At 41.2% G+C, this 25,564-nt stretch overlaps 2 protein-coding genes across 4 annotated transcripts in view; both read right to left on the minus strand.

Moving 5' to 3' along the window:
* Positions 1–7,755, minus strand: part of MTMR12 (myotubularin related protein 12) — a 36,742-nt gene extending 28,987 nt beyond the window's left edge. The window contains exon 1 of the mRNA XM_086770977.1: positions 7,569–7,755. Within this exon, the coding sequence (XP_086627103.1) occupies positions 7,569–7,628 (60 nt within the window). The 5' untranslated portion in view covers positions 7,629–7,755. The remainder of the gene's footprint in view (positions 1–7,568) is intronic.
* Positions 7,756–20,784: 13,029 nt separating this feature from the next.
* The window catches only part of ZFR (zinc finger RNA binding protein), a 49,513-nt gene continuing 44,733 nt past the window's right edge, over positions 20,785–25,564 (minus strand). For 2 of the 3 annotated variants that reach the window (XM_086771569.1, XM_086771568.1), the window contains exons 18-20: positions 24,950–25,061; positions 24,742–24,839; positions 20,785–24,007 (exon numbers count right to left, since the gene is read on the minus strand). In XM_086771569.1, the coding sequence (XP_086627695.1) occupies positions 23,828–24,007; positions 24,742–24,839; positions 24,950–25,061 (390 nt within the window). In that variant the 3' untranslated portion in view covers positions 20,785–23,827. Of the gene's footprint in view, positions 24,008–24,741; positions 24,840–24,949; positions 25,062–25,564 lie in introns of those variants that run through there. The other variant, XR_015261522.1, reaches the window with a different exon arrangement.

The following is a 25,564-nucleotide window of genomic DNA, read 5'->3' on the forward strand; positions in this document are numbered from 1 at the left end:
TTGAAAAGAGGCAAAGGTTATAAAATGAAAGTAGTGGTGATATGAAGAAAGAAATCTGTAACTATAGCTGGCAGCTACTGCAAAAGACAAAACACAACATGCTGCCTCTGACTTGCAAGTCTAGATGTTGTACAAGTAAATTTTAATCAAAGTTCACATTTGTCAGCTAAATAAGTTACTATGCAAACTTGGCTCAAGTTCAACACTCCTGCATTTGGAGAAGAAATATATATACTTTTTCTCCCAATGCTGTCTCTTCACCACTGGTAACTCTAAACTAAACTTTGGGTTTAGTTGTGCCTTTATAGTTATGTCTGTGATCACTATCTGTATGCAACTAAATGCAACACACTGTGCTCACAAACTATATGCCAACAACCACTGCAACAGAACAGTAAAGCACTAGACTAACTAGGTGTTTTCCCAGTGACTTTTACTTCGAGAGCTATCATAAAGGCATGTAGTAACTACTGTTGATGTATACACACTGCTTGAATGTTCATACTGACTGCTATGAGTACCAGTTTATGCCAGTGTTGGCAGGTAAGACCTGAGGGGAGGGGGGGGGTGGAAATTGACCCCAAAGCTCTTTGAGTTTACATCCATTTGTTAAAACCCAGCAAAGCTTTTTGTAACAGAAAGACAAAGAATTTTGAACAAGTGTTTTGGGTTTTGGTTACAAGTTAAATTGCTTATCTTCCAAAAGTAATTAGAATTTTAATTAAATAGCATCATAGCAGAATAGAAACCACTGTCAAACACTGAGATTGCCTTGTAAAGTCCAGTTTCACTCTTGGCTGACAAAAACGTACAGACATCGAAGTGCTTACTACAGGCAGAATTCCTATAACATACAACAGCTTCCAAGAGCTGAGTCTCCAGAGGAGTTCTATTTGAAAGTCAACATGCATATTACCATTATAAAATAACAAATATTTTAAAGACAGTCTTCATATGCACTAGGGATAGCTAGAATGCAAGCCACAAACATTGCTGAAGAATACATGCTGCTGTGCTCATTTTCCAAGGGAGGCTATTAAAATACATTACATTCTACTAATGTCACATTTTGTATTTGCTGTTTTAAGACAGAAGGCAAAGATCTTTATGAAGAAAAGTTGTTAACTCACCATGAGTCAGTGCAAGTTGTTTAGGAACCCATAACTTATTAGCTAATATCTCCACTCTGTTTCAACTTTATTTTTCTAAGGGATTTCAGTTTCAGTGTAACACAGATCTTAGTCCTAACTTAAGAGCCTGCTGATGATAAAATGCATGCTCCTCAGTCATAAAGTTTGTATTCACCCACCCACTCCTTTTATCCCTGGGACTACATGGTGAAGTAATTTGTTTCATAAGTCTGTACTCGTGCTACGTTTGGTTTTGTTGTTACTGCCTATTGTTAGTAGAACTGGCTCATCAACAGGTCAGATGGGCACAAAAATAAAAGAAAGGGAAGCAGCAGAAGCAAGTCTCTCCCTTTCCACAGGCTACTAAATCCACTCAGTCCTCAGGAAACTTCACCCCCTGACCATCTGTTGAAGTTAAGCATACAGTCACTTTCCATAGAACCAAAGAATGATTTGGCTTGGAAGGGACCTTCAAAGGTCATCCAGTCCAACCCCCCTGCAAGGAGCAGGGACATCTCCAACCAGATCAGGTTGCTCAGGGCTCCATCCAGCCTGGCCTTGAATGTTTCCAGGGATGGGGCATCCACCACCTCTCTGGGCAATCTGTTCCAGTGTTCCACCACCCTCATTGTAAAAAAAAAAAATTTTCCTTATATCCACTATGAATCTACTTACTTCTCATCTAAAACCATTACCCCATGTCCTATTGCTACAGGCCCTGCTGAAGAGTTCTCCCTGTCTTTCCTGTAGGCCCCCTTTAGGCAGTGGAAGGCCACTGTAAGGTCTCTGTGAAGCCTCCTCTTCTCCAGGCTGAACAGCCCCAACTCTCTCAGCCTGTCCTCGTAGGAGAGGTGCTCCAGCCCTTTGGTCATCTTCGTGGCCCTCCTCTGACCTTGCTCCAACAAGTCTGTGTACTTTTTATGCTGCAGGTTCCAGAGCTGGATGCAGTACTGCAGGTGAGGTCTCTCCAGAGCAGAGCAGAGGGGCAGAATCATTGAAAGCCAAGCACATCTCTAGATAGATACTTCATCTGTAGCTTCCCCATTCTGAATGCCCCAAGCAGCATCTTAGCACTTCTTACTCCAGATACGACACAGCAAGCACTACTACCAGCAACAGCTAAAAGCAGATACCCATAGGATACCGTGCAAATGAGGAACTTTAACTTCGGATTTCCTCAGAAATGACAGAAACAAAGACCTCAAGTTTTCTGAAGGTTTTAGAAACTTCTTACTCAGAGATGCTTCCCACATGTGCGCTGACCCTGTGCTACATTCCTTTTTACAGGTTATCACAGTAATCAGTGGTTGGCAACACATAACAGTCCTAACAGCACAGAGTACCAAACCATACCAAAACTGCAAGCTGACCTGTCACACACCGTACTAATTCATAATCCATAATCCTTCCTGTTTGTTCAAATCAACTTCAGCTGATAGGACTACAAAACCATTAAGTGCCAGGGAAAGGAGACATTCTACTCCTTGCAGATTCTCTGCTTCAATAGTGGGGAGACAACACAACAGAGAAACGTTTTTTCTTAAGGAAAGGCTCACCTCTTCTTGGTTTTTACCTGAGTATAGGGAACAACTGCACATTTTGCAATACCCAGGGACTACATTCAGCTCTCCCCCGCAAAAAAAAAATATATTTAAAGGGGCTGAAATAAATTCCCCAAGTTTCTCTGGGGATACATCTCTTTCCAAAGCGCTGAACTGTAATAAAGCCACCATGTGTGAGGTAACACTGAGTTAAGGCAGTAAGATCAAGTAGCAATGATGCTATATTAATAAGATCTTAACAGTTAGGGCAGGTGAGTGATCCCATATGATTACTGCTCTTTGTCCTACAGCCTCACCACAACTGAGAGCAATTCCTCACCTCTTACTCCACAGAGAGGTAAACAACTGTGGACAAAAATGAGTAAAAACTGAAAAACATTCCCTGCATGCTAGCACTCACATTACTCTCATCTTGTCAGAGCAACTGGATTTTTAAAAAAAATCAGTATTGCAAAATATGTATGAAGCCTATCGATATGTATGTTGCATTTTACCCCACAGTAATGTTTCCATTTATCCATAGCTGGATATTTGTGCTAGAAGTAACTCCAACAATGGAAAACAAGATTGTTAATAAACATACTTGGAAAAACATTGCTTATTAGATTCAAGTAATGAAGGAACCAGTTACCACTTCCAGAGTTTCACGAGCACTAGCTAAAATACACATTCTTTCAAAGCTGACAGCAAACAGTAGTGCTATGAGAACACAGGATATTCTAATGTTATTATACAGTTTTCCACAAGTAATCTCTCCACAGGAAAGCTCTACATAATAGTGAAGCTTGCTGTGAACGTCCATTTTTTCTTATTTACTTATACTTCACTAAAAGACTAGCAGAGGGCTGAGATAGCTTTCTTAACTACACATTTATCTTTACCAGTCGTAAAAGTCAAACTGTATACTGACATGTTGGCAAGTTAGTTGTGGTGCTCCTCCAACAAGTGAATACAGTATTCCTGAGTAAAATAAATCAAACTTAGATCTAACAGTAGCACCGGAATTTCATGCAAGGGAGGAAATACTTGTGCACATGCTTAGCATACACTTTATATTCAGAAACAAACCACAATACACACTTAGTATTTCACTTAGTATTTTCTGAAAGACTATTTCTTGGCTAAACAAGCCTAATCTCATGTTGTATGCCACATAATCCAGAGCAGATACTTACTACATTTTAATAACAGTGCTGAAAATAATTTCTAAATGTTGTTTTCCTTCCTTTCACAGCTCCATTATCCAATAGCACATTAGATCATAGCTCATGTTTTCCACGTCCTTTTCATCTTTTACCCTTTCCTCTTTCCTTACATTGTCCTGTCCATCTCCTCTGACTTCAACACCAGGCTTCCCCCACGTCAGTCCAGAGCCCAGCTGTCTGCTTTGGTAACTCACATTCCTTAGGCACCATTCAATTCCATCACTCCAGTTTAGGAGAACCATACTATTTTAAAAGGGACCAATATTGTACCAAGATTTACAAGGAACAAGTATTCATAGTGGTGATGAGCTAACAGCAATGCACAATTTGACAGACAAAGCACAAGAGGTATGAAAGTTACCCTCACAACCCAGCAGCCTGAAGTCTACTCCAGATTTCAGGGTCAAGCAGGATGAAGCAAAACAAACTCTTTTAAGAAGTTTAATGATTAATACAAGAACTAATATCCTATAAGAATTAGCATGAAGGATTTAACTTTTAAGAATGCATGCACAAAAGTAACATTAAGCTTCAAATCAAGTTTAACATCTACATTTTTATTCAAATTAAGATTTTAAAGGAAAATATGATCCAGTTTGTTAGCCTCATAAATGCTTTCAGTTTGGAAATATAGTTAGAAATACTGAAATACTTCACTAGTTCTTGTTTCTGTGTCTCATAGACAAATATTCCTAGTCTATGATCAGACATGTCAAAACATTGACTTTATACCCTAGTATTCACCCCACTTCCTGCAGGGTAGCCAAGTCTATCCTGAGGGGAAGTGTGTCATTAATATCAACATCCTACGGTCTTGCTCTCAACAGACCATTGATTGATCTGTGGTTCCATATAGCAGAGCATAACTAGGTTATATTTAGTCAGATGTCAAAAACGCTGCTTTTCCAGACATTCTGGGGTTACACAGTGGAAATCACTTCTGTTCCTCTAATAAACAGCATTTTCTGTTCACTCCTTACTTCTAACTTGGCATATATTAACATGCCTAGAGTTCCTGTTTCTTTTCATATTCAAACAAAGTCTAAAAGCAGTTTAGAACTAATTTAATTTTATTTTTCTGAACATTACCTCTTGTGTACGTCAGGTATTTGAGGATGGACTAAACAAGCTGGGTCTATAACAAAACCCAGCTCTGCCTATTGCATTTTCTTATTGTAGGGCTCCCCTGACCTAACAGCAGCAACTTCAGGTCTCAGACAGCCATCCAGGCAAACAAGGACAAGCTCAAATAATCTGGAGGTTGCAAGCAAGGGGGACTACAGCATAACACTACAATATTGCTCTGTATGCATAGTGGTTGACAGAAAATCTTGCTGCAAGTCAGAAGTATAAACCGATTTAAAGCAAGGCTCCATAAGTGCACTGACAAGTCCCCCATTAACTCAAATGCTATCTAGGTATAATGGCAAGCTCATGAAGTCCCTGAACTGCTGTTTCCCACCTTCTGGCAGCATCTACAAGAGGAAGAATCACACTGAACATACCTGTCACCTATACTCTTCTACAAGCATCTGGCAGTGACACTATCTTGATGAAAGGAAAGTTTCCCAGCTGACTAGGTTCCATGTTAAGACGAACTAAGTACTTCCACTGTTCCATCAGCCTAGACTAAATTTTAAAAAACTCAACTACATGAGAGTTAATATGTATAGGAAATTTGTTTTCAGAAAGTTATTTTTCTCAGGTACATAAAGAATACAGTTCCTTAAGAGATGCTCACTTCTGCTTACTTTCAGGTCTCTAATCAACATGCTTTTTCCAGATCCCCAAATAGCCTCACAGGTTTCATCACGTATCTAAAGTTTTATTTTTAATCCTCATAAAACCCACTAAAGTCTTCAGCTTCCCGTGTAAACATCCCATTAAGGCAGTCATAGGCAGTCAAAAAGAGAGCAATACTCAACAGAGCCAAGAGTTAAACTTGCTTTACTTGCTACTGGCATCAGACCTCAGCTTCACTGAGCTTTTGAAAGTGCAAAAGAGACACCAATTCTACAGCAGAAGCCAGGTCTATATTTCAAAGCTTCTACTGCAAGAGCCCATGAAATTCTTAAACTTAAAGTGCATAAAGGAGGTGATTAAAAGCAGAATGAATACATAAAGACTGCAAGCTCTAGTGCATCAGGATATTTAATTAAGACTTCATCTTCCAATATAAAATACCTTTGTTATTCTTCCTGCAGCCATCAGGATCATATTTGAAGAGTTATATTACTGTAGTTATAATAAAGTGTTCTTTATTATTTGGTATCTTACTGCACTATATATATTTGACTTGTAACTTTTCCCACTGGCCATTTTTTCCAGCAAGCTTTAATCATCCAGCATGCTTGTTTAAATGGTTGAAGTGTCTTTCAATGAGTCCAACAAGTGAAGGTCTTGCCTTCACAAAATTCAGTTCCATGAGCATGCTTTTGTGTATATTTATACAATATACTTTCCTAAGGTGAAAGACTGACTTCACAGAGAAATATATTTGCAGACTCCAGAAATATTTGTACCTGTCATCTACATTCATTTTCACTGGGAAGATAGAAAGTTTTTAAAGTAAACTGATGAAACTACAAGTCACCAGGGCTGAATAACGTATAAAAACAGAGTTGCTACTACAGCATTAGGACATTAGTTTTAAACAACATAGCTGACTTAAGTCATAACAACTCTGTATTGTTATTTCAGATTCACAGAAAAATAAAACCAGCAGATTCTCCAAGGTCCTATCAGTGACAAAGTCTGTACTAATTAACAGGACAGACAAAAATATCTTCCTTAGAAAGCTATCAAGAGAACTGAACAATTAAGAAGAACCAGTTTGACATAGCTTACAAAGAACTATGTAGAGGGAAAAAAAAAACAACAAACCAACAAACACAAATGGCTAGTTTCAATGAAGACTGGTCTTCCTAGAAAACAACTGTTTACTGGGAAAAAGAATGAAAGAATACCAAGTAACAATATAACCATACTGATCTAATACCATCTGCTAACAATATGACCTTAGTAAACTGAGGCCAAAGCCACTTCACTCAAACTGCTAAGAGACATTCCAATAAATAAGTGAAAGGACAACAGGAAGATATGAAAGATATGCACAGCCAAGAGTTTAACATCGAGCTGTTAAGGGAAGAGACTCAGGGCTTTACAGTGACGGAAGTGAAAACGAGGAGTTCACAAAGACTGAGCAGACACAGAGTGAAGTGATGTTAAGGGACACTAAAAAAAAAACCAGGTTCGGAAAGTCCCACCTTACAGGCTGAACAGTCACACTGACAGCCTGACATCTGTCCACTGCCTACAAAAACAACCCAAGTGAGGCACCGGGAAAACAACCAGATTAAAACTGACCAGCCAGCTACATCTTTATACGCTTCCTCGAGAAGCACGATGCTTCCTCCTCGTTCTCGGGGAAGCACCTTCCAGGCACCCGACCCCCGAAACAGCGCACCCCACAAGGCTCGCACCCGCCCTGCTCCCGCCGCTTCCCGTCCCACGGGCACACCGCGAAGCTCCTGGCGACTCCCCGCGGAAAACTCCCGCTGCGGAACCCCAGAGAGGGGGCAGGGGAACGGCGGCTCCCCGCGCCGGGCCCGCGATGGGCTCCTTCCCGCCTCCCCCTTCCCTCAGGGGCCGCCGCCCCGCCGGCTCCGCACCTCCGGGCTGATGTAGGACACGAAGGAGGGCTTGGCCGCCTTGGCCCCGCTGCCCAACATGGCTCCGGCCGCCTCCCGTCTGCCCCTGGAGCCCGCGGCAGCACCGGCCGGCGGCGGCACCGCTTCCCGGGGCTCCTCCTCAGTGGGGCCGCGGCGGGGGGGAGCCCGGGGCGAGGGCGGGGGCGGCGGCAGCGCGGGCCACAGTATCCGGCACACGTAACCGACCCCGCCCATGCCCGCCCCTACACCGGTGGCCGCCCGCCCCGCCGCCGGCCATTTATGGGGCACCGCCTCCCCGCCGCGCCCGTCCTCACTGGGCGTAGCCGCTGTCAGTCACAAGCGAGCCCTCCTCCTATTGGCGGCGAGGTGGGGGCCCATGGGGAGCGCGGCCCGGCCGCCGGGGGGCGCTCTTTCTTGTGCCCCATCGGGCTGGGGGAGGCTGGGCTGGGGCGCGTCAGGCGGCCAGGGCTGCGAGCGGGGGCCTGGGCCGGGAGCGGTGCCCCACAGTATCCGGTGCTATCGAAGCGGCTCTGTGGCAGTGCAGGTGGTGAGCACCTGCGTTTTGGCACTTTGCACCTGTCCAAGGTGGTGGCAGCAGATGAGCGGCAGTGGGCCTTCAGCCACATCCTTGGGGTATCCCCACCGTTGTGCTGCCTGGGCCTGGCTGGAGTATGTCCTGCACGGCCCTGCCTGTGGCCAGCTGGGTTCCCACTGAATTTTTCTGTTTCAGGGTAACCATGTCTTCTTTTTTTTTTTTTTCTTTCGCATCACTGCAAAGACTGCCCACTCTTGGCTGTTCTTTGGTCGAGTTGTCACCTTGTTTAAATCGTCCCTCGCGCTGTTTCTTACTCGGCTGCCAAATGCTTGTGTTGTATCCGTGCACGCTCATAAGAAAACCCAGTGTGAAGTAAAATGTAGATACAGCACAGAGATGCAGAATTTTGCTTGTGGTGGGAGATGCGCAAGGAAAATGACATAAAATGGGCTCTCCATTAAAACAGTCGTCTAAAAATTCACTGAATTTTGGGAGGATTTTTAGCAATGCCCCAAAGCCTGATTGCTGGTACAGCCCAAGAAGTCCTCTGCCCAATGTCTATTAAAGTGTTACAGCCATCGCCTGCCTGGAATGTCATCTTTGGACACTGTGTAATCAGAGCTGTAAATAAACACCAGGTTTACCAGGTATCTAGGTTACTTTTAAAGCTTAACTTTTATGTGGATACAGAACAATGCAAATATTGTGAACTGCCTGTGGCAATGCAGCAGGGCTACCCAGCAATTTAAATGACGAATGGTAACACAGGTGACAATTTGCTTAGAGAGTAGACTTTATGGAAATATTTTTACAAAAATAAAACATAGTTTGCAAACTTCAATAGACCGTAAGACATGAAAATCAATAGCTCCTTCAAATATTAATGACAAGCACTTTTCATATCGCTCTCCTTCTTTTTCTTGTAATACTTCACCTTATTTACCGTGCTCCAAACCTAGACCTAGAAGAAGTAGTACATGGAGTCGTAAGATAGCATTTATGAAATTAAAATGGAGTGACTGTTTTACTTCAGAAATAAATTAATTTCCCTATTTTCAGTCTCAAACTCAAGGAATGAGAAGTCTTTTGGATTTAATCACCTTCTGCCTGAAAAAAAAAAAAAAGAAAAAAAAGAAAGGAAAATTCAGAGGTTAGGTTTCATTAGTAGTTTTACAATAAAGGCTATGCTGGTGTGGGATCCCACACAGAAGAGCTCTCGTGTTTCACTCCACAGCTGCTTCCCCATAATTCCTTTACATTGCATCTGACCTCAGCTGCATTGGTCGAAAGCACAGCCCATGAAATTATGTTGGTGTAAATAGAGGGTGAGGGGCCAACTGGGACAGCACCTCCATGCTCTCTAGTGTATTAAAATACACACACACACAAAAAAGAGAACAGCACTAAAAAAAAAAAAATCTTTTAAATAGTCTGTGAATTTACAGTGGCAACAGCAGGATTACCTCCGAGTACGCCCTGAAGTTTACAGTAGACTAAGGGAAAAAGCAGCTACTTACTGGCACAGCACGTATCCAAGAGGAAGGGATGTTTTGACCCTGGGCCAGAGTCTTAACTCCAATGGGAAGTGCAAAAGGAGCTTTAATTCCCACATAGCACATGGGAATTCATTCTTCAATATCCCATCAGAAAAAAAAAACCCTACATCTCAAAAATCGGAATGTAACTGCTATTCTGTGTCAGCAAAATATCCACATGGTCTCACGTCCTGTCCCTGGTAATGGACAGGGACTGCTCCTTCCTGTGCTTTGCTCCCCATGCTGACAAATGTGCTGGGCTGAACCCATTGTGGAAGGATTTGAAGCCCTTTTCCAAGAATTTGAGGGCCAGATTTGGATCCTTACTCCATCAGTCTGTGTGTTCATCTTTTCTGGACTGAACATAATAAAGCTATCACACATGCAAGTTAGCTTATCTCAGAAAGGCATATTTGCACCTGAAAAGGCCAGCTGCAACCCACAGGCACTGTGCCCCAACAGATGACAGAGCACTGAGGGCTTTGGTTATCTTCCCTTTCCCCAGAACAATGTCTATGTGGGCTTCTCCCTTTCTCTTTTGAAATCTCGAGTCCCTGTGAGAAGTAGTCACAAAAGCCAAGTTCAGCCCAGCCACCTGCTCTCTGTAAGTTCCCTCTGCAGATAGTGGAGGGAAATAGGCTCCTTCTGAAGGTAATTGGGGTAACCAAATAAACTCTTTGTTCAGAAACAGCCTCAAGATACTGCCTGGTGCTCAGGGCACCTCAGGAAATCAGCTTGGCCAAGTTGAAGTTGGCTTTTCTGAGTGTTCCCCTTCCCCTCCTCATCTTTATGCTCCCCCTGTAGTCATCTACTGCCTCTCCTTTATGTATTTATACATTAACTTCCCTGTTATTTTCATGTGCCCCCTCCCTCCAGCATTTTCACTCTGTAGGGTTTTTCTGACATCTGCTCCCCATGAGGAAATAAGCTGTTGTATTGTTCAGGATTTTTCTCATCACTAATAAAGACTTTTAAAAAATTATTTCTGTAACAAATTGAAGTTCCTGGGATGATGAATTAACAGGATCTGTCTTCCTACGTTGCTTCTAAATGAGAAGTCTTGTTCCATGCTGCTAATGCCGTTCTGTCCATTAAAAAAAAAAAAAAAAGCTTATAAAATCCTGTCATTAAATTTTGTTACATTTTAGATGTGTGTCAATGACAGTCATGCAAATGTAGAAGAGTAAAACTTTTTAACAAGTTCTAGTTTGGTTGTGGTGGGTGAAGAACATATGGCATTTCACTGCTCCCATTTTATCCTGATATTTTGCATTCTTTCTAAAAATATAATCACATTATTTACCTTTAAAACTATCTGCAGGAGGGAAACTCGCAGACTAGCTCTGCTCTTCCCATGAACAGAGATTGCTTTGTTTAAAAAACTTACATGCCATAAATTTGAGTAATCCTTTGGGCTGAATTCTCAGCTGTGCCCGGGCTTGATGGGAACAGATGATGGAGGGAAGCCACAAAGGAGCTGTTTGCAGCTTTCCTGTCAGTTTTCTTTCAAGGATCCTCTTAACTACAACAAGTTGTATTTCATATTTTCCTTTGTGGCAGTCCTCCTCATCAGGATTGCCTTGGCTCTGGGAAATGAGCAGCTTGGATAAGGCATTATCCTAGGCAATATCTGGAACACAGTTGGCAAAGATCACTGAGTGTGGCTTTATGCCACATTTCAGCTTTTCTGAGCCTGGCGCTTTGTAAACCCCGGTGCCTTGGGGAGGCCCAAGGGTGCTCGGATGGGCAGGGGTGTGGGTCACTGTGTGTTGCGGGTGCGTTGGTGCAGGTTGGGCAGGTGCAACGAATTAAGTGTTAAAAGCCATTCCTGAGTGTTGAGCAAACTTGCATGACTACATCTGAATTTCTACTCCCTGTTTCCTTGTTTTGAAGAAAATAAACGAAGGTTTTGCCCCGATGTAGACCTGCAAAGGCACAGATGCGTGCAGAGCTTCCATTCCAGAGCAGTAAATCACTGGCAGGACTCTGCAGCTGTGCTCCGCTTTGACCTGCCCCACAGCTGGGTCCAGGTCTGGAGATTGCTTTTAGTAATTACACTTCCAATGGTGACACAGGTAAAGATTTTGAAGTAGCAACTGGAAAGGGAATTCCACAGTTACCATTTGTCAAGCTTTCTCAATCCTCTTTTTCTATCCAGAAAAGCTATCTGAGTAGAACTTGAAGATTTTTCTTGCTTTACACTCATGTGGGTATTACCAGAACAATTTCCCTTAGGTGCAGAAATACAGAAATTTTTGTAGTATATGCGTAATTCATCTGACACTTCCCAGAGCCTGCTCAAAAAGTAGGAGGTGTCCCAAAAGTGTTGGATTTACCTTAAGTGTACAGAGATTGACCATGCATTCTGGGTTTGAAACTCCTGTTAGTATTGTTCAATTAGACAATTCAGTTAGGGCTTAGTACATTAAACAACATGAGACCACATTAAAGTAGCTGAAATCAATATACAAGAAAGGTAGACTTAAGACTAAGCTGGAAATCAGATTACTGGAAACTATCAAAGAAAAAAATTGGAAATGAGGAACGTACTGTGATGTCCTCTGGGGAAAGGTCAGCAAATCCATCTGCAGCCAGCAGCTATCTCTGCTTTACACAGGTGTCGTGGTTTTGTTAGTGAGGGGGGGCCTAAGGTGGTAGCTTCTGTAGGAAACTGCTAGAAATTGCTCCCCTTTGTTCAGTGGACTCAGCCGGACCTAGGGCGGACCCGCTGCTGGCCAAGGCCGAGCCGATTGGTAGCAGAATGTTCTGTGATAACGCCTCTGCGATAATGTATTTAAGAAGGGGAAAACAGAAAAAAAAAAAAAAGAGGAGAGAAGATGTGAAGAAGCTGAGCGGGGGCAGAGGCGCAGAGGGGGAGGTGCAGGCCTCATGGGCCTTGCAGGCCTCACCCTCTGGCCTCTCGCCCCGCAGCCGACTGGGCCCGACTCGGTCCAGCCCGGCTGCAAGAAGTGGAAAGGAGATGAGAAGTGAATAAGATGTAAAAAAAGATCCTGAGAGACATCTACCAGCCTGTTGTGAGGAATGGCTGCAGACACCAAGGTCAGTTCAGAAGGAGGGGGAGGAGTAATGCGGCTCCTGGCCAAGATTCCCCTGCAGCCTGTGGTGACGACCATGGTGGAGCAGGTTGTCCCCCTGCAGCCCATGGAGGTCTGTGGAGGAGCAGAGATCCACCTGCAGCCCGTGAAGGACCCCGTACCGGGGGAGGTGGAGGCCTGAAGGAGGCTGTGGCCCGTGGAGGGCCCGCTGGGACAGCTGTTCTAGAGGGACTGCACCCGTGGAAGAGATGACCCACGCCGGAGCAGTTCCACGAAGGACTGTGGCGTAGGGGTGGGACCCCACAACGGAGCAGGGGAGGAATGTGAGGAGTTCTTCCCCCAACCATGAAGCAGTGGCGTGAAACAACATGTGATGAACTGACCACAACCCCCATTCCCTCTTCCCCCCTGTGCCGCTCGGGAGGGGAAGGTAGTAGAGATAATGTTAAGCTTGGGAAGAGGGAGGGGTGGGAGGAGGTTATCTTGTTCTCTGTCTCATTATCCTGCTGTTTGTAGTAATAAATGAATAGTTTTCCCCAAGTCGAGTCTGTTTTGCCCGTGACAGTAACTTTAAGGATTTCTCCCTGTCCTTATCTCAAACCTTGAGCCGTTTTTCCTTATATTTTCTCTCCCTGTTCTCTTGGAAGGTGGGGGGAGTGAGAGAGAGACTGCGTAGTCTGGTCCCGATCGGGGCTGAACTACGACAACAGGTTAAGGTAGTTGCCTACTAAAAGTCATGTATGTTAGCTTTATGCAAATTAAGACAATTCTATTTAAAAAAAGAAGAAGATAAAAGAAAGACTGTACTCCGAGATGATGCTTTTAGCACTGGATTCACATTGACATTTTAATCTGCTGGCACTTTCAGGTGTCCTTTGGGAGTCAGTTTCCAAACTTGGTTCATATTTCATCCTTTCCAGTCTAGCACCTTCATAGTGAGCTCCAAGGTAATGTTTAGAGCTGTGGAATATAACCGTTTGTTTTCATTCTCATTTACTAAGCATATGATCAAAGATTGTGTAATGCTGTCCTATATGAATTCTTTATCTTTTATTTTTGTTGCAGTGTTCTTTCTTTACTGACTGTATTGTGTGTTTCAATTTTTTAAGCAGAGTCTTCTATTAATTGTTGTGACAACCTAACTTACTTGGGGAGTTTTTGTGTGAATTTCCCCCAGTAAAGGGAAAGCAGCTTTATACCCGCTTTCCTCAGCTGAAACCTCCGCCTCTGACTCCTGCACCATGCCATGTCTCAGTCCTGGGACATGATATGCCCACTTCCTCCCTGAAGGTGTTTGAAGAGATGCATTTTATTTCTTAACTAAAGACATCTAGGAGGTCCTACGTGGCCAGTTCATGACTCAGATGGCAAACAGCAGTTCCTTCAGCGGTAGCAATACAGACTATTGCAATTTAGTGTCCATCCCCTAATTACTGAATGTTTTTGTTCTGTAAGGGCCTTCCAAAGCCAATGGGCAAACTGAAATTTTAAGTGTTGGTCAAGTGATAATTTAGATAGTAAAAAGCTGTAGACAGGTGGCATGGGGACATCCCATCACTTCCCAGGAAGGTTCATCTGCCATTTGGGGCATATAGTGCCAAAACATGAATGCAGAAGAGCGCAAGACTGAATTAAGAAATGAAGAGTTGGACAGAGGCATTAACTGCTGAGAACACACCCTGGACCTGAGTGTTTACTTTAGTCATAGGGTTGCAGCTGGGAATTACGTGTTTTAAACTTGAGGATGGAAAACAAAGTATTGCTATGAGAGCTGTGAAAATTGAGGGAACAAAGCACCTCACATGTAACAGCAAACCAACCTCCTTTTCTGAGCTACCAGTGGGAGAAGAGGAAGTGAGTAACTAAGAACTCTACCCCAAGGAAGCATGGGTATCAGAAACACGAACACAGGAGCTAGGGAAGTTCCCCACCTTTTTTTTAGCTCTCTTGACAGCAAATACAATTACTTGTTCATGGGCACACACAGGCTTCTTTGTTGTGTGGTGAACCTCTTCCTTTCATTCTCCAAAAGGCCATGAATCCAAATTACTTCAGGCTGGAGACTTCTTCTCCTTAACAGTACGCACAGGGTGAGCCAAAGCCCATCCGTATTGGGAGAGAGCCTACGCCACAATTGGATGTGAGGCAGAGTTACATCAGGGCTCGTCTCTCACCCTGAGTTCTTCTCAACCTGCAGTCCAGAGGGAGGTGCTAAGGATCATGAGCTCATAGGAAACAAGAATGATAAACAGCTAAATGGTCCTCCTGATATCAAAGATCTTGAATTGACTCTTCTGTCTTGGAATGGACCCAAAGAAAGAAAAGAGCAACATTCAGCTCCCAATTTGGATGCCAGTCCCTGAGCTGTGTGGTGGAAAAAGCTGCCTAGGGGTCCTTGCTGGAGTTCCTGGGCAGCCCAAATTCTTTCTGTCCAGGTTACTCCAAACACAATGTGGACAAAAAGTCCTTGGGGAAGATTTCCAGCTACCCATCACCAGCTGAGAATATGGTCCATCTAGTTAAATAGCCGTTCCTCATAGGACTCTTCCTACTGGCCATGAGGACTCGTGCTCTCGGAGGGGAGAAGCCAATGAGAACCATCCGGCATCTGAGTCATGGGGTAAAGGACAGGCAGGTTCCAGTGTATCCATACTCAGCATTAGGCCTAGACAGTATTCTCTTCTCTTTGTGAGGCACACATAAAGACTTGAATCTTTTGCTAGTGCTGTCTTGTCTCTTCCATTCTTTCCTTTTGTGGTGAAAATTTTTTCTAGTGCATGACTGAAGTAAAGCACGTGCTTGTTTTAGTTTGTCTACCAGGCCCTTGACATACTCTTGGCTTTGATTTCCTAATGAAAAATGCATGTGTGAGTCAATAATCACGTATCTGGGGTATTGACAGAAGCCATCCAGCTAAATGGTCGTGGTATCATCCCCAGCTCCCATACAGCTGCTGTAACTAAAAATTCCAGCCCAGATAATTTAAGAAACAGGCACAAACATATCCCTTAAGGAAAGCTTCATGCTCTTTAGCAGAAACTGATGGTGATCCACAAACGTGAGTTGAGAGGCTGGCTCTAGCTTCCCATCTTGTTCCTAACTCCAAAAAGTCCTTTGTTTAAGCAAGGTAAACCTTTATTTGGCTAAGACAAATGAATCTTTGAAGCAGCAAACCTACCAGAAGCAGCAAATTTTGTAAAATAAATCTCATAAAACTATGTATTCTTCCCCGTGAGCAACTGTCTTTGATTTGCTAGAATATTTTTCTCCAGAATTACTGTGGCTTCCAGGCCTTTGGAAAGTTTCTTGACCAAACTTTCTAGTATTAAAATATATTCATGCTGCTGTCTGCTTGGGAATTTGGTACGCCTGAATGTTGGATGGGTATTTGGAAACATTCCTCAGGGACTCCAATGCTCGCCTTCACTTCCAGAACTCCAGAAGGTTTTAACAAGGAAAAAAGATATTTTAAATCTATTATTTTTCTGATCGTGGGTGACATCTGTAGAGGGACTGTGCTTCAGGGAGAATATATAAACCAGCAGAGAGTCAGTGGAAGTTTCTAGTGTGGACTTTGTTGCAAACCCTTGGCTTTCAGGTCTGTTTTCTCCCACTCCGCTTCACTGCTCCTTGGGAAACACTTCAGCCCTAGCTATTCCTGTAACAGGAGCTCTGAATTGGTCACACAGCTTGTAAATTGGCACATCTTATGCTTTTGGATATGCTGGAGAACATGCTGGGGACATTAGTTAAAGCATTCAGAAGCCTGGTTTATGATTTACCACTAGCATATGAGGAATGCTTATCCTGAATCAATTGCCCTGAAATCACCCCGGCAGCAGCTGCAAGAATTTTCTTAAGAAATGGACGCAAGGAAGCAAAAGTGTAGAACTGTGTCTGAAATGTCCTTCTCCTCCTGTTCCCAGTGATTTGCCGGATACACTCTTCTGACACGTATTTTCCCAAGTCCTGCTTATTAACCTCTTTCTCAGGTTGCCTTCCTCAGCAGGAATCCTTACTGGGAGAACTTCTAAAGCTAATTTCTTCTTTGCAGCCCTCGGTGACTCTGACAAATTGAATTGCTCTTCTCCCTTCTCCTTTGCCTACTCTGGAATGTTTCATTTCTTTGTCCCCCAAATTATTTACTTCTCATTTATTAATGAGATAGTGCTGGTTGTGTTTCTCACCACTGCTCTCCTCTTATGCACGAGCAGAGATTTTATATTGAATTTTGCTGCCATGGCAACTTTGCAGCATATTTAAAAAAAAAAATTAGTTTAAAATAATTTTAAAATGCATTCTTTGTCTGTAGAGAGGAACGCTGCAGTAGCTGAAACATCACGGATTTCGCTTCGTGCCTGTCGCAGCGAGGTGAGGGCGGACTCTGCCCGTCCAGCGGCAGCGGCTGCCAAGGGCGCAGCGCTCCCTGCTGATGTGAGCGCACAGGGACCTTCAAGTGTTAGTCCGGCTTAATGGCGATTTGCTGCCTAACACCGCTCGCTCTTTTTTTATTTTATTTTATTTATTTATTTATTTATTTTTATTGTGCAGCATTTTGATTTCTAGGTGTTTGGAGCAGCATGCTCGCGCACTCCCCAACACTCTCCTCTTCATTCACATCTCGGGAGCAAGGCACGGGCACCAGATGTACGGTTTTGTCTGTGAAGTACGACAGATACGGGGAAAGGTCTATTGCTTCTATTCATCTTTTCCTTCACCTTTCCTCCCAGATCAGTTGCAGTGACATTTCATGTAACGTTTATTAACACCTGGCCTAAACCATTTCAGCCTCAATCTCCTCCACCACCTGGCACTTCTTTTTTCTTCTGTCTTTTTGTGGAGCACTGCCACATGGGTGGCAAATCGTGTACTGGACTAGGTGTTCTCTCTGCACAAAACAGAGCCTTTCTCTTCATTTTCCCACACTATTTTTGTAGTTTGTAGTTGTCTGGTTTACTCCTTATGTAACTTTTCTTCCATTTTTAATTTAGCTTTGATGTGTAGCTCTCTAACAGCCTTCCTCATTTTATTTCTTCATTTCTCATTTAATCAGTTCCGTTCTTTCTGATACCATTTTCCTTGTTTTTTTTTTTTCCTTTCTTCTCTCTTCTCAAAGTCATAATTCACTCAAAGACTACTTCTTTTCACTAGAAAAATGCAGCTATTGAGATGATTGCCCATCAAAGGAAAAAATGTTGGGAAGAGCAGACATTTTCCTGCTAAAATGTGTGCCTTTGGTTCTGTAAAAGACCACCAAAATGATGAACTTGAAACAGGATACGTTATCAGAAACAATACATTTGGGAAGGAAAATGTGTTGAGTGACATTCTTGATAGTTGTGTCTGTAGAAAACTGGTTGCTCTATATGAGAAATAAGGGGAAGTCATGTAGACATTATTCTGTTTAATATATTAAACAATGATCTGGATGCAGGGGTTGAATACATCATCAGGGAGTTTGCTGACACTAGCAAACTGGGTGGTGCTGTTGACTCTCTTGAGGGACAAGAGGCCTTGCAGAGGGATCTGGATAGATTGGAGCATTGGGCTATGATTAATATGATGAAATTAATAAAGTTGAAATGTCAAATTCTGCACCTAGGACACAGTAACACTGGACACAAGTATAGACTGGGAGAGGAGTGGCTGGAGAGCAGCCCTGCCGAAAGGGATCCGGGGATGCTGGTTGGCAGCAGGCTCAGTAGGAGCTCAGTGTGACCTGGCAGCCAAGAGTGCAAACCACATCCTGGGGTGCATCAGCACATCCAGCCGGTCACAAGAGACGATTGTCCCGCTGTGTTCAGCGTTGGTGCGGTGTCACCTTGAGCACCAACCTGCGGTGCTCACCTTGTGCGGTTCTGGGCCCCACAGTTTAAGAAGGATGTGAAGGGACTTGAATGTGTCCAGTAGGGCAACAAAGCTGGGGAAAGGGCTGGAAGGAATGGGCTGGTCCTCTGAGGAGCAGCTGAGGACTCTGGGCTTGTCTAGTTTGGGTAAAAGGAGGCTGAGGGGTGACCTCATTGCTCTCTACAGCTTCCTGAGGAGGGGAGGTGGAGAGGGAGGTGCTGAGCTCTTCTCCCTGGGATCCAGTGACAGGATGTGTGGGAATGGTTCAGAGTTGCACCAGGGAGGTTTAGACTGGACATTAGGAAGCATTTATTTACTGAGAGGGTGGTCAAACACTGGCACAGGCTTCCTAGAGAGGTGGTTGATGCCCCAAGCCTGTCAGTGTTTCAGAGGCATTTGGACCATGCCCTTAACAACACGCTTTAACTTTTGGTCAGCTCTGAAGTGGCCAGGCAGCTGGACTAGATGATCACTGTAGGTCCCTTCCAACTTACTTTTATTTTATTCTATTCTCTTTCCACTTACAAAACACTCTAAAAAATTATTGAAGTCACTAGGAGAAATTGAGATGGCGTTTAATTATCCCAGACACTTCACTGCAACAAGCGCACTGCATTGATGATACCGCAATGCTTCCTTCATGATTATCCCATCTTGAAGTTGCAGTTTCACGTGACTGTATTGGCCACACTCTGGTTCACACTGGCTCCAGTTCTTGAAAGAACCTTCACTTTTCTCTCATGCATGTAAATACATGGTAGTTACAGAAACAACGCCATTCTAGGTGTCCTAGGGCATACTGGGGTATCCATATGGTTCTGGCAGCTATGGGCCTGGACCCCTGAGAAACCCATCCCCTTTGGGAGCAGCACAAACCCTAGAAGCATGTAAAATCACAGTAAACTCCTGGATTCAGGCACCCTCATCTCTCCCATATTGTTCTGACTTGCATTGTTAGCAACGCAGCTCAGCTTACTGTCTTAGTATAACCAGCAAATTACTGGCAAATTTAAATATATGCCAGAAGTTAAGCCTGTCTTACATATTCTGGACAGAACTTCCTAATTGTATATGCATACAATTAATACAAACACGATGCTGCATGCAGAAAAGGAAAGAAAAAAAGCTTTCATAAGGAGCAAGGTTTGTGATGCTTATGTAGAAACACGAGGCTTTTTGTCTCCCTTTTGAAGTAACCTATTACTGTAGAAAAAGCAATTTATTTTCTCTTGGTCAGCTATTCCATTCTGCAATCTCAGATTTTTAAATACAGGAAACTTCAAAAATCCACAGAAGTTTCCTGATGCTATTCTATGTTTCGTTGGATTTAGGATATCAACCTGAAATAGATCTTATGGAGAATGTATATGAAAGTATTTAAGCTAGGCTGAGCCTCTAAAAGCTTACAGGCTTTAAAGTACCCGACAATAAATGAAATCAGTGTCTTCAAAATAAATATTAATGGCCATGGCTTTGCAAAATAGTCAAAGAAAACACATGTGTTGAAGAATATGACTCTTAATGATGACCCTTGCTAATGCAGTTATGTTAAAGGCTATGTTAAATGGGAAAGTGTGCACTGTGCATGATAAAAATCCCCAGCAACAGCTACCAACCATGTACCCATGAAAAACAACGACCTTTTACCCTGTTAGAACTTTACACCTGCCAAGTATTATTAGGGCAGCATTTCTTAAAATGCAAATTGTAAAACATTAGAAAGCAGTTCAACACACAAGAGCAAGCTTCTCTCAGTACTAGGCATATGCACATTTTCATAATCCCAGTGAGAAAGTGGAACAAGATGAGAGAATACAAATTAACAGATATTTACAGAATGAAGCCTGACTTTATTTGGATGTAAATCAAAACCATTGTGATAACGCTGTAGATGAAACTCCTTGGATTTGTTTTCCTCCTCAGAAGACCAGATATGTTTCAATTTTTTAAAGGCTGAGAAATACCATGCTGAAGGAAAAAAAAAACCTCTTCAGAAGATTTATAACGGAATCTCTCAGGAGAAATTTAATTTGCTAGCCTTTTTGGCTAGAAAGTTATTTGGCTTACAGCCATCAGAGAAAAAAAACCAAACAAACAAACAGAGGAAAATATATGTTTTTCTTGAATCTATCACTGTACTTTGTAAACTTACAAAGTAAGTGGAAAAAAACATATTGCAAATTGTGGCTACTATTTCCCCTCCTCCCCCACCATTATTAATGTTCTGCTATTAAAATCCATCGGGGTAGTCCAACAAGTCTTATTTTTTTAATAAAGAAATTAATTTGGCATTGTGTGAATACTTAACAGACTAATGATCAGCAGCTATTAAACCAGTAACAATAATGTTAAAGATGCATACAAATTGTTGTAGGAATATTTAAAGTTGATTCCAACTCTCAGAAATTTGCTAGATGCAACAATTTTAAGTACTATTAAATCACTTCTGACTCGTGAAATAGGTCTAAAAATAGAAGCAGCAAATGGACCTATCACATTCAATAGCTCTGTAAGATTAACAGTTCATCTAGAATTTCATAACAGGGCAAGAAGTTGATGGACTATGCCCGACAGACTTCAATTTACAGCAGTACCTCTATACAGGAATCCACGTGAAACCACACTGCTCACAGACAGGATACAAAAAGCTTCAAAACAGAACAGCTCACATTTTTACAAACTGTTTCTCTAAGGTGAGCACTCAGGGGGAAATTCTTGCTGTGTACATTTCTCTTTTGTGTATGATGATTACAGTGTCTGGGATTTTGAGACTTAACACTGTATTGCTGAATAAGAAAGGCAAACACTGCTTATTAGTAAACCACTAGCATTACTGGGATACAGGATATAATTACTTTTTCATAAATTGATTACTTGGTCTTGGTTTTGTCTTCCTAAGTGTACAGTGTAATACTTAAAGTCAAAGCTAGCTCTGTACTTTTTAAAACCTTGTTTTTCCATTCTTCTTAGATTAACAAGAGTCAGAAGTTACCTAAAATAGCCCATTAAAATGGGCAGGAAAATCAGAGACAAACTGCAAATTCACTCTTCACCACACAGCGCAAAAATCATGGTCACAGCTTTGTATTTAATGTGGAATCACTTTAAGTATACAATATCGCAAAAGATCCAGAAACTGGTTAAGAGTTAAAATCCAGTAGAACAAAAATACAAGAAATCCAAAATACATCTTTGACCTTTTTAATCCTAAACTTTAGGGTCACATGCCTGAACAGACAAGATTGCTTTATGAGGAAAGAAACTTTGGTATGGAGTTGAACTAGCCACATGAATAGCACCTGTAGCTTTCAAAATAAATAGTAATGGCAAACTAGACACCATGGCAGCAAGGTATTGTCTTAAAAAAAGACTAAGAACAAGCACATGCTTGGAGCTATGCATCAAGGCTGGACAACAGAAACTAGTGTAATCTTTTTTTAAAGTAACTTTAAAGCATTTCTGCTTTTTACATTTCTGATGCTGAAATTAGGAAGAAATCTTTCCTACAATGAGAAAGCTTTCCTTTTATTTGCTAACCACTAATAATCACTGCTTTAAAAATTGCACTGTGATGCTTTAAGAACACTGTATTAATTTTTTTTTCTTTAAGTCTTTAGACTCACTTTATTTTTCTAAAATATTGTATTTTTATTCCATAGGCTCATGCTGTTAGCAGGATGTATTGCAAAAAGAAATATCCCCATACTCCAAGAGTTACTTATTAAAAAGGTCAAAGATAAAATTCGACCTCAAAATAGAACAAAAAGGTGGTTTTTTTTTTAATAAATGGTACCAGAAATAACAAATTATCTTTGTAATGTGTGATACTGTCCTACAGCCATCGATTAGTAGAGTAGTTACTGGAATGTTAGTCTACATTAATCTGTGTTTTATAGGTTTGCAACAAAGCATAATACACATTGAACAAAATGAGTGAAACCTCAGTTTCCAGTGTATAATGCATTTTAGTAATTTAATAAATTTTAGTTTTTATTTGTGTATTCCACTGTAGTGCTGTGACAACAAATCACACCTGTGTACCAGAGCATACATCAACAATATGATGTAACTTTACTTACACCACTGCTATATTTAGCTTTTTGAAAGAGACATAAGCATACACTATGGCCACGTCAAATAATTTTCTGGGTTTTTTCTTTGATAACCTTCACTTTTTCAGTAATACTTCACTTTTAAAATCTGAATTATTGAAAAAATCACAGAAAGTTTATACAGGAATAGCTATAAGGAATAACCTCACAGGCACTGATATGACAAACATTTATTTTAAGGGCTGAGAGGCATTAATCTCATATTGACAAAGCTGACTGAAAAGAATGACTAACTTTGTCTAAACTGAAATGCCTGTTTTTGCTTCTATGTTGAGAAAAGAAGTTCAGAAAGTTATTTTTTGGCCTTGCTATGTCACAAAGTCAATCATACAAAGACCTATGCATTTAACCTAAATTTATAGTTTCGAAAGCCCTTCTATTAAAAACAAAAACATCATGCAAAACTTGTGATCGATTATGCAGCTGCTTTAAAACTGTTGCAAGACCATACTGTATATATTAGCTTTTATACTGCTAATGCACAACTAACAGCAAACTTAATTAGATTAACACAAATTTGTCTTAATTACACTGTTATATCACACTAAGGAGACAAATGCCACAAGATTGGCAAAAACATTTAATTCTGAGCACTCAAGTGGCAGGAAAGTTATGTGTTGTAACCCCTTCACATTTAGAAAAAAAAAAACCATAATCCTGCAGCCTCACTTTACAAAATAAAAGTTCTGTAACATATTAATTGGGAGGGGAACAGTTTATACTATCTAACACAAAGTAACTTATACAACTAGTGTCAAAGGCAAACAAAAAACTTCTAAATAAAAAGTCAAAATACACATAGCAACAGAAGCACAAATGCTGCATTAAATACAGTCAAGATAAGAAGACAACGCACTTGTTAATAAAAAAAAGACAAAAAAAAAAGGAAAGTTACTAAAGTTAGCAACACATTTAAAGAAAATGCAATGAGGGAAAACTTTTTTCCTATGACAAAAGAGTTTCCATTTGCAGTCTTTGCATCCATAATTTGTCTGGTTCAGGACATCCATTAAAATATTCAGAATCTCACAGAAGAGTTAAGTTGTTCTCTTCCAAATCTAATTGTCGAGTTGGTTTTGGATGCTTTAACCAGACATTATTATGAATGAAGTACAAGCAAGGCAACAAATGGACTTTTTATCACCTTCAATCTTAGCACTGACAATAAACATTTTTAAAAGTTATCATAATCTTTTTTGTCTTTTTTCCCCTCTGCTTCAAATCCATCAACCCCATCACTGTCCCTTCTCCTTTTACGATTATTATGGATGTTGAAGCGCTGATTCATCTGTGGTAAAGGATCCATTCCTAAAACCTTGTGTATTTGACGGAATGCAAGGAGTCTCAGTGCAAACTAGAAAAAGGGTAGAAAGATACTTCTGTTAGAAAAAATGTCAATTTTGAGTACTTTGTCAAACTTTGTCAAAGTTGATGAAGAACAATAGCTGTGTATGTGTACCTTTAGCTCTCATTATCCCCTCTTCCTTACCCCAACAAAGTCAACACAATAAAATCTGCATGTCACATCTGCTGCTTCTGAACAAAGTACTTCATCTTAGCTTTAAAATAAACATGTGTTTTAGCTGCTGGACTTGCACTGAAGCAGCCAAGGCTTGTCACATGTCCCATTAATCATTAGTAATCTTTAGCAAAAGGAACAAATGAAGAGGTAGGGGCAGTAACCTCTTAAGCTACAAGCATGAATTGTCAATACTGTAAGTGGATACAATAAATTTTAAAAAGTAAACTTACATAGATTTATAAAATATTAAATGCTAATTAATTTTAAATCTAATAACATACTGCTGTAGAGTAAGCATCTTTACAGATATATATATAGATAGGAGTGCTTAAAACTTTTCAGGAAAATATGTTACTTTTCATGCAAAAATGAACACTATTATCCATCCTCTGTTGTGACATGTTAATTGCCTAGCTTAAGAGTGATAAGACCAGACTGTGTTCTAAGAAAGGAAAACTCATGTCCACCATATAGCTCCATTTAAAAAAAACAAACCCAAAACAAATAAAAAACCACTCCAAAAAACAGCCATCAAATTTATAGTTACTTCACACATGTTTCCTTACCTGTGCACTTGAAGTAATATCCTCTCGTTGCTGATCTGTCATTACAGCAAGTGTATCAAAAGGGTCTTTTTCACAAGGGTCCAGAAGGCCAGGACCACCTACAATGGTCAGGCTAATTAGTAGCACATCTCTACCTTATTTCAACCAAAGTTACAGATTTTACATTAGTTAAGTACAAGTATAGAGACAGCTATCAAATGCAACTTGCCTTTAAGGATGATTCCTGAAGATATACACTCAAAAACTCTTCTCAGTGCATCCCCAGGACTCTGTGGTCCAGTAGCGCTGCTAATTGCTTTTTCCACAAGCAACTCCATAGCCTAGACCAACAGTAAGAAAATCCAGACAATTCAGAAGACGAATTAAAATAGAAAAAAGCTGCTACTGTTGTTCAATACAGAACCTTTGACTCCAGAAATGTGAAGAACATTACATATCATAGAACACTTTTAGTTAAAATAGAAAAAAAAATCAAGATATTTAATAAAGATTAATAGAAGGAAAGCTGATGCAACTTTAACATTGAGTACTGATAGTGATACGCCTCTTCTCCTCACAAGTTCTTCAAGTGTTTTGTAGAAATTTATACAGTAGTAGCCTACATATGCAGGTAGACAACTTGTCCAGACATTTTTTGACAGACTATGAAATATGGTGGGTCACCTGAATCTGTCAGCCACATAAATAAACAACACACAGTATATCTAATGAAATTAAAAGGATGCTATAGAAAAATATATTATTTCTACAAGAGTACAGAAACTTAAAGCATCAAAAAATTAATGATCTTTTAACACTTAAGTGGTTACTAGTTCTTCAGTTT

The sequence above is a fragment of the Chlamydotis macqueenii genome, chromosome Z (genome assembly GCF_036417535.1).
Source record: "Chlamydotis macqueenii isolate bChlMac1 chromosome Z, bChlMac1.mat, whole genome shotgun sequence".
Classification (NCBI taxonomy): Eukaryota; Metazoa; Chordata; class Aves; order Otidiformes; family Otididae; genus Chlamydotis; species Chlamydotis macqueenii.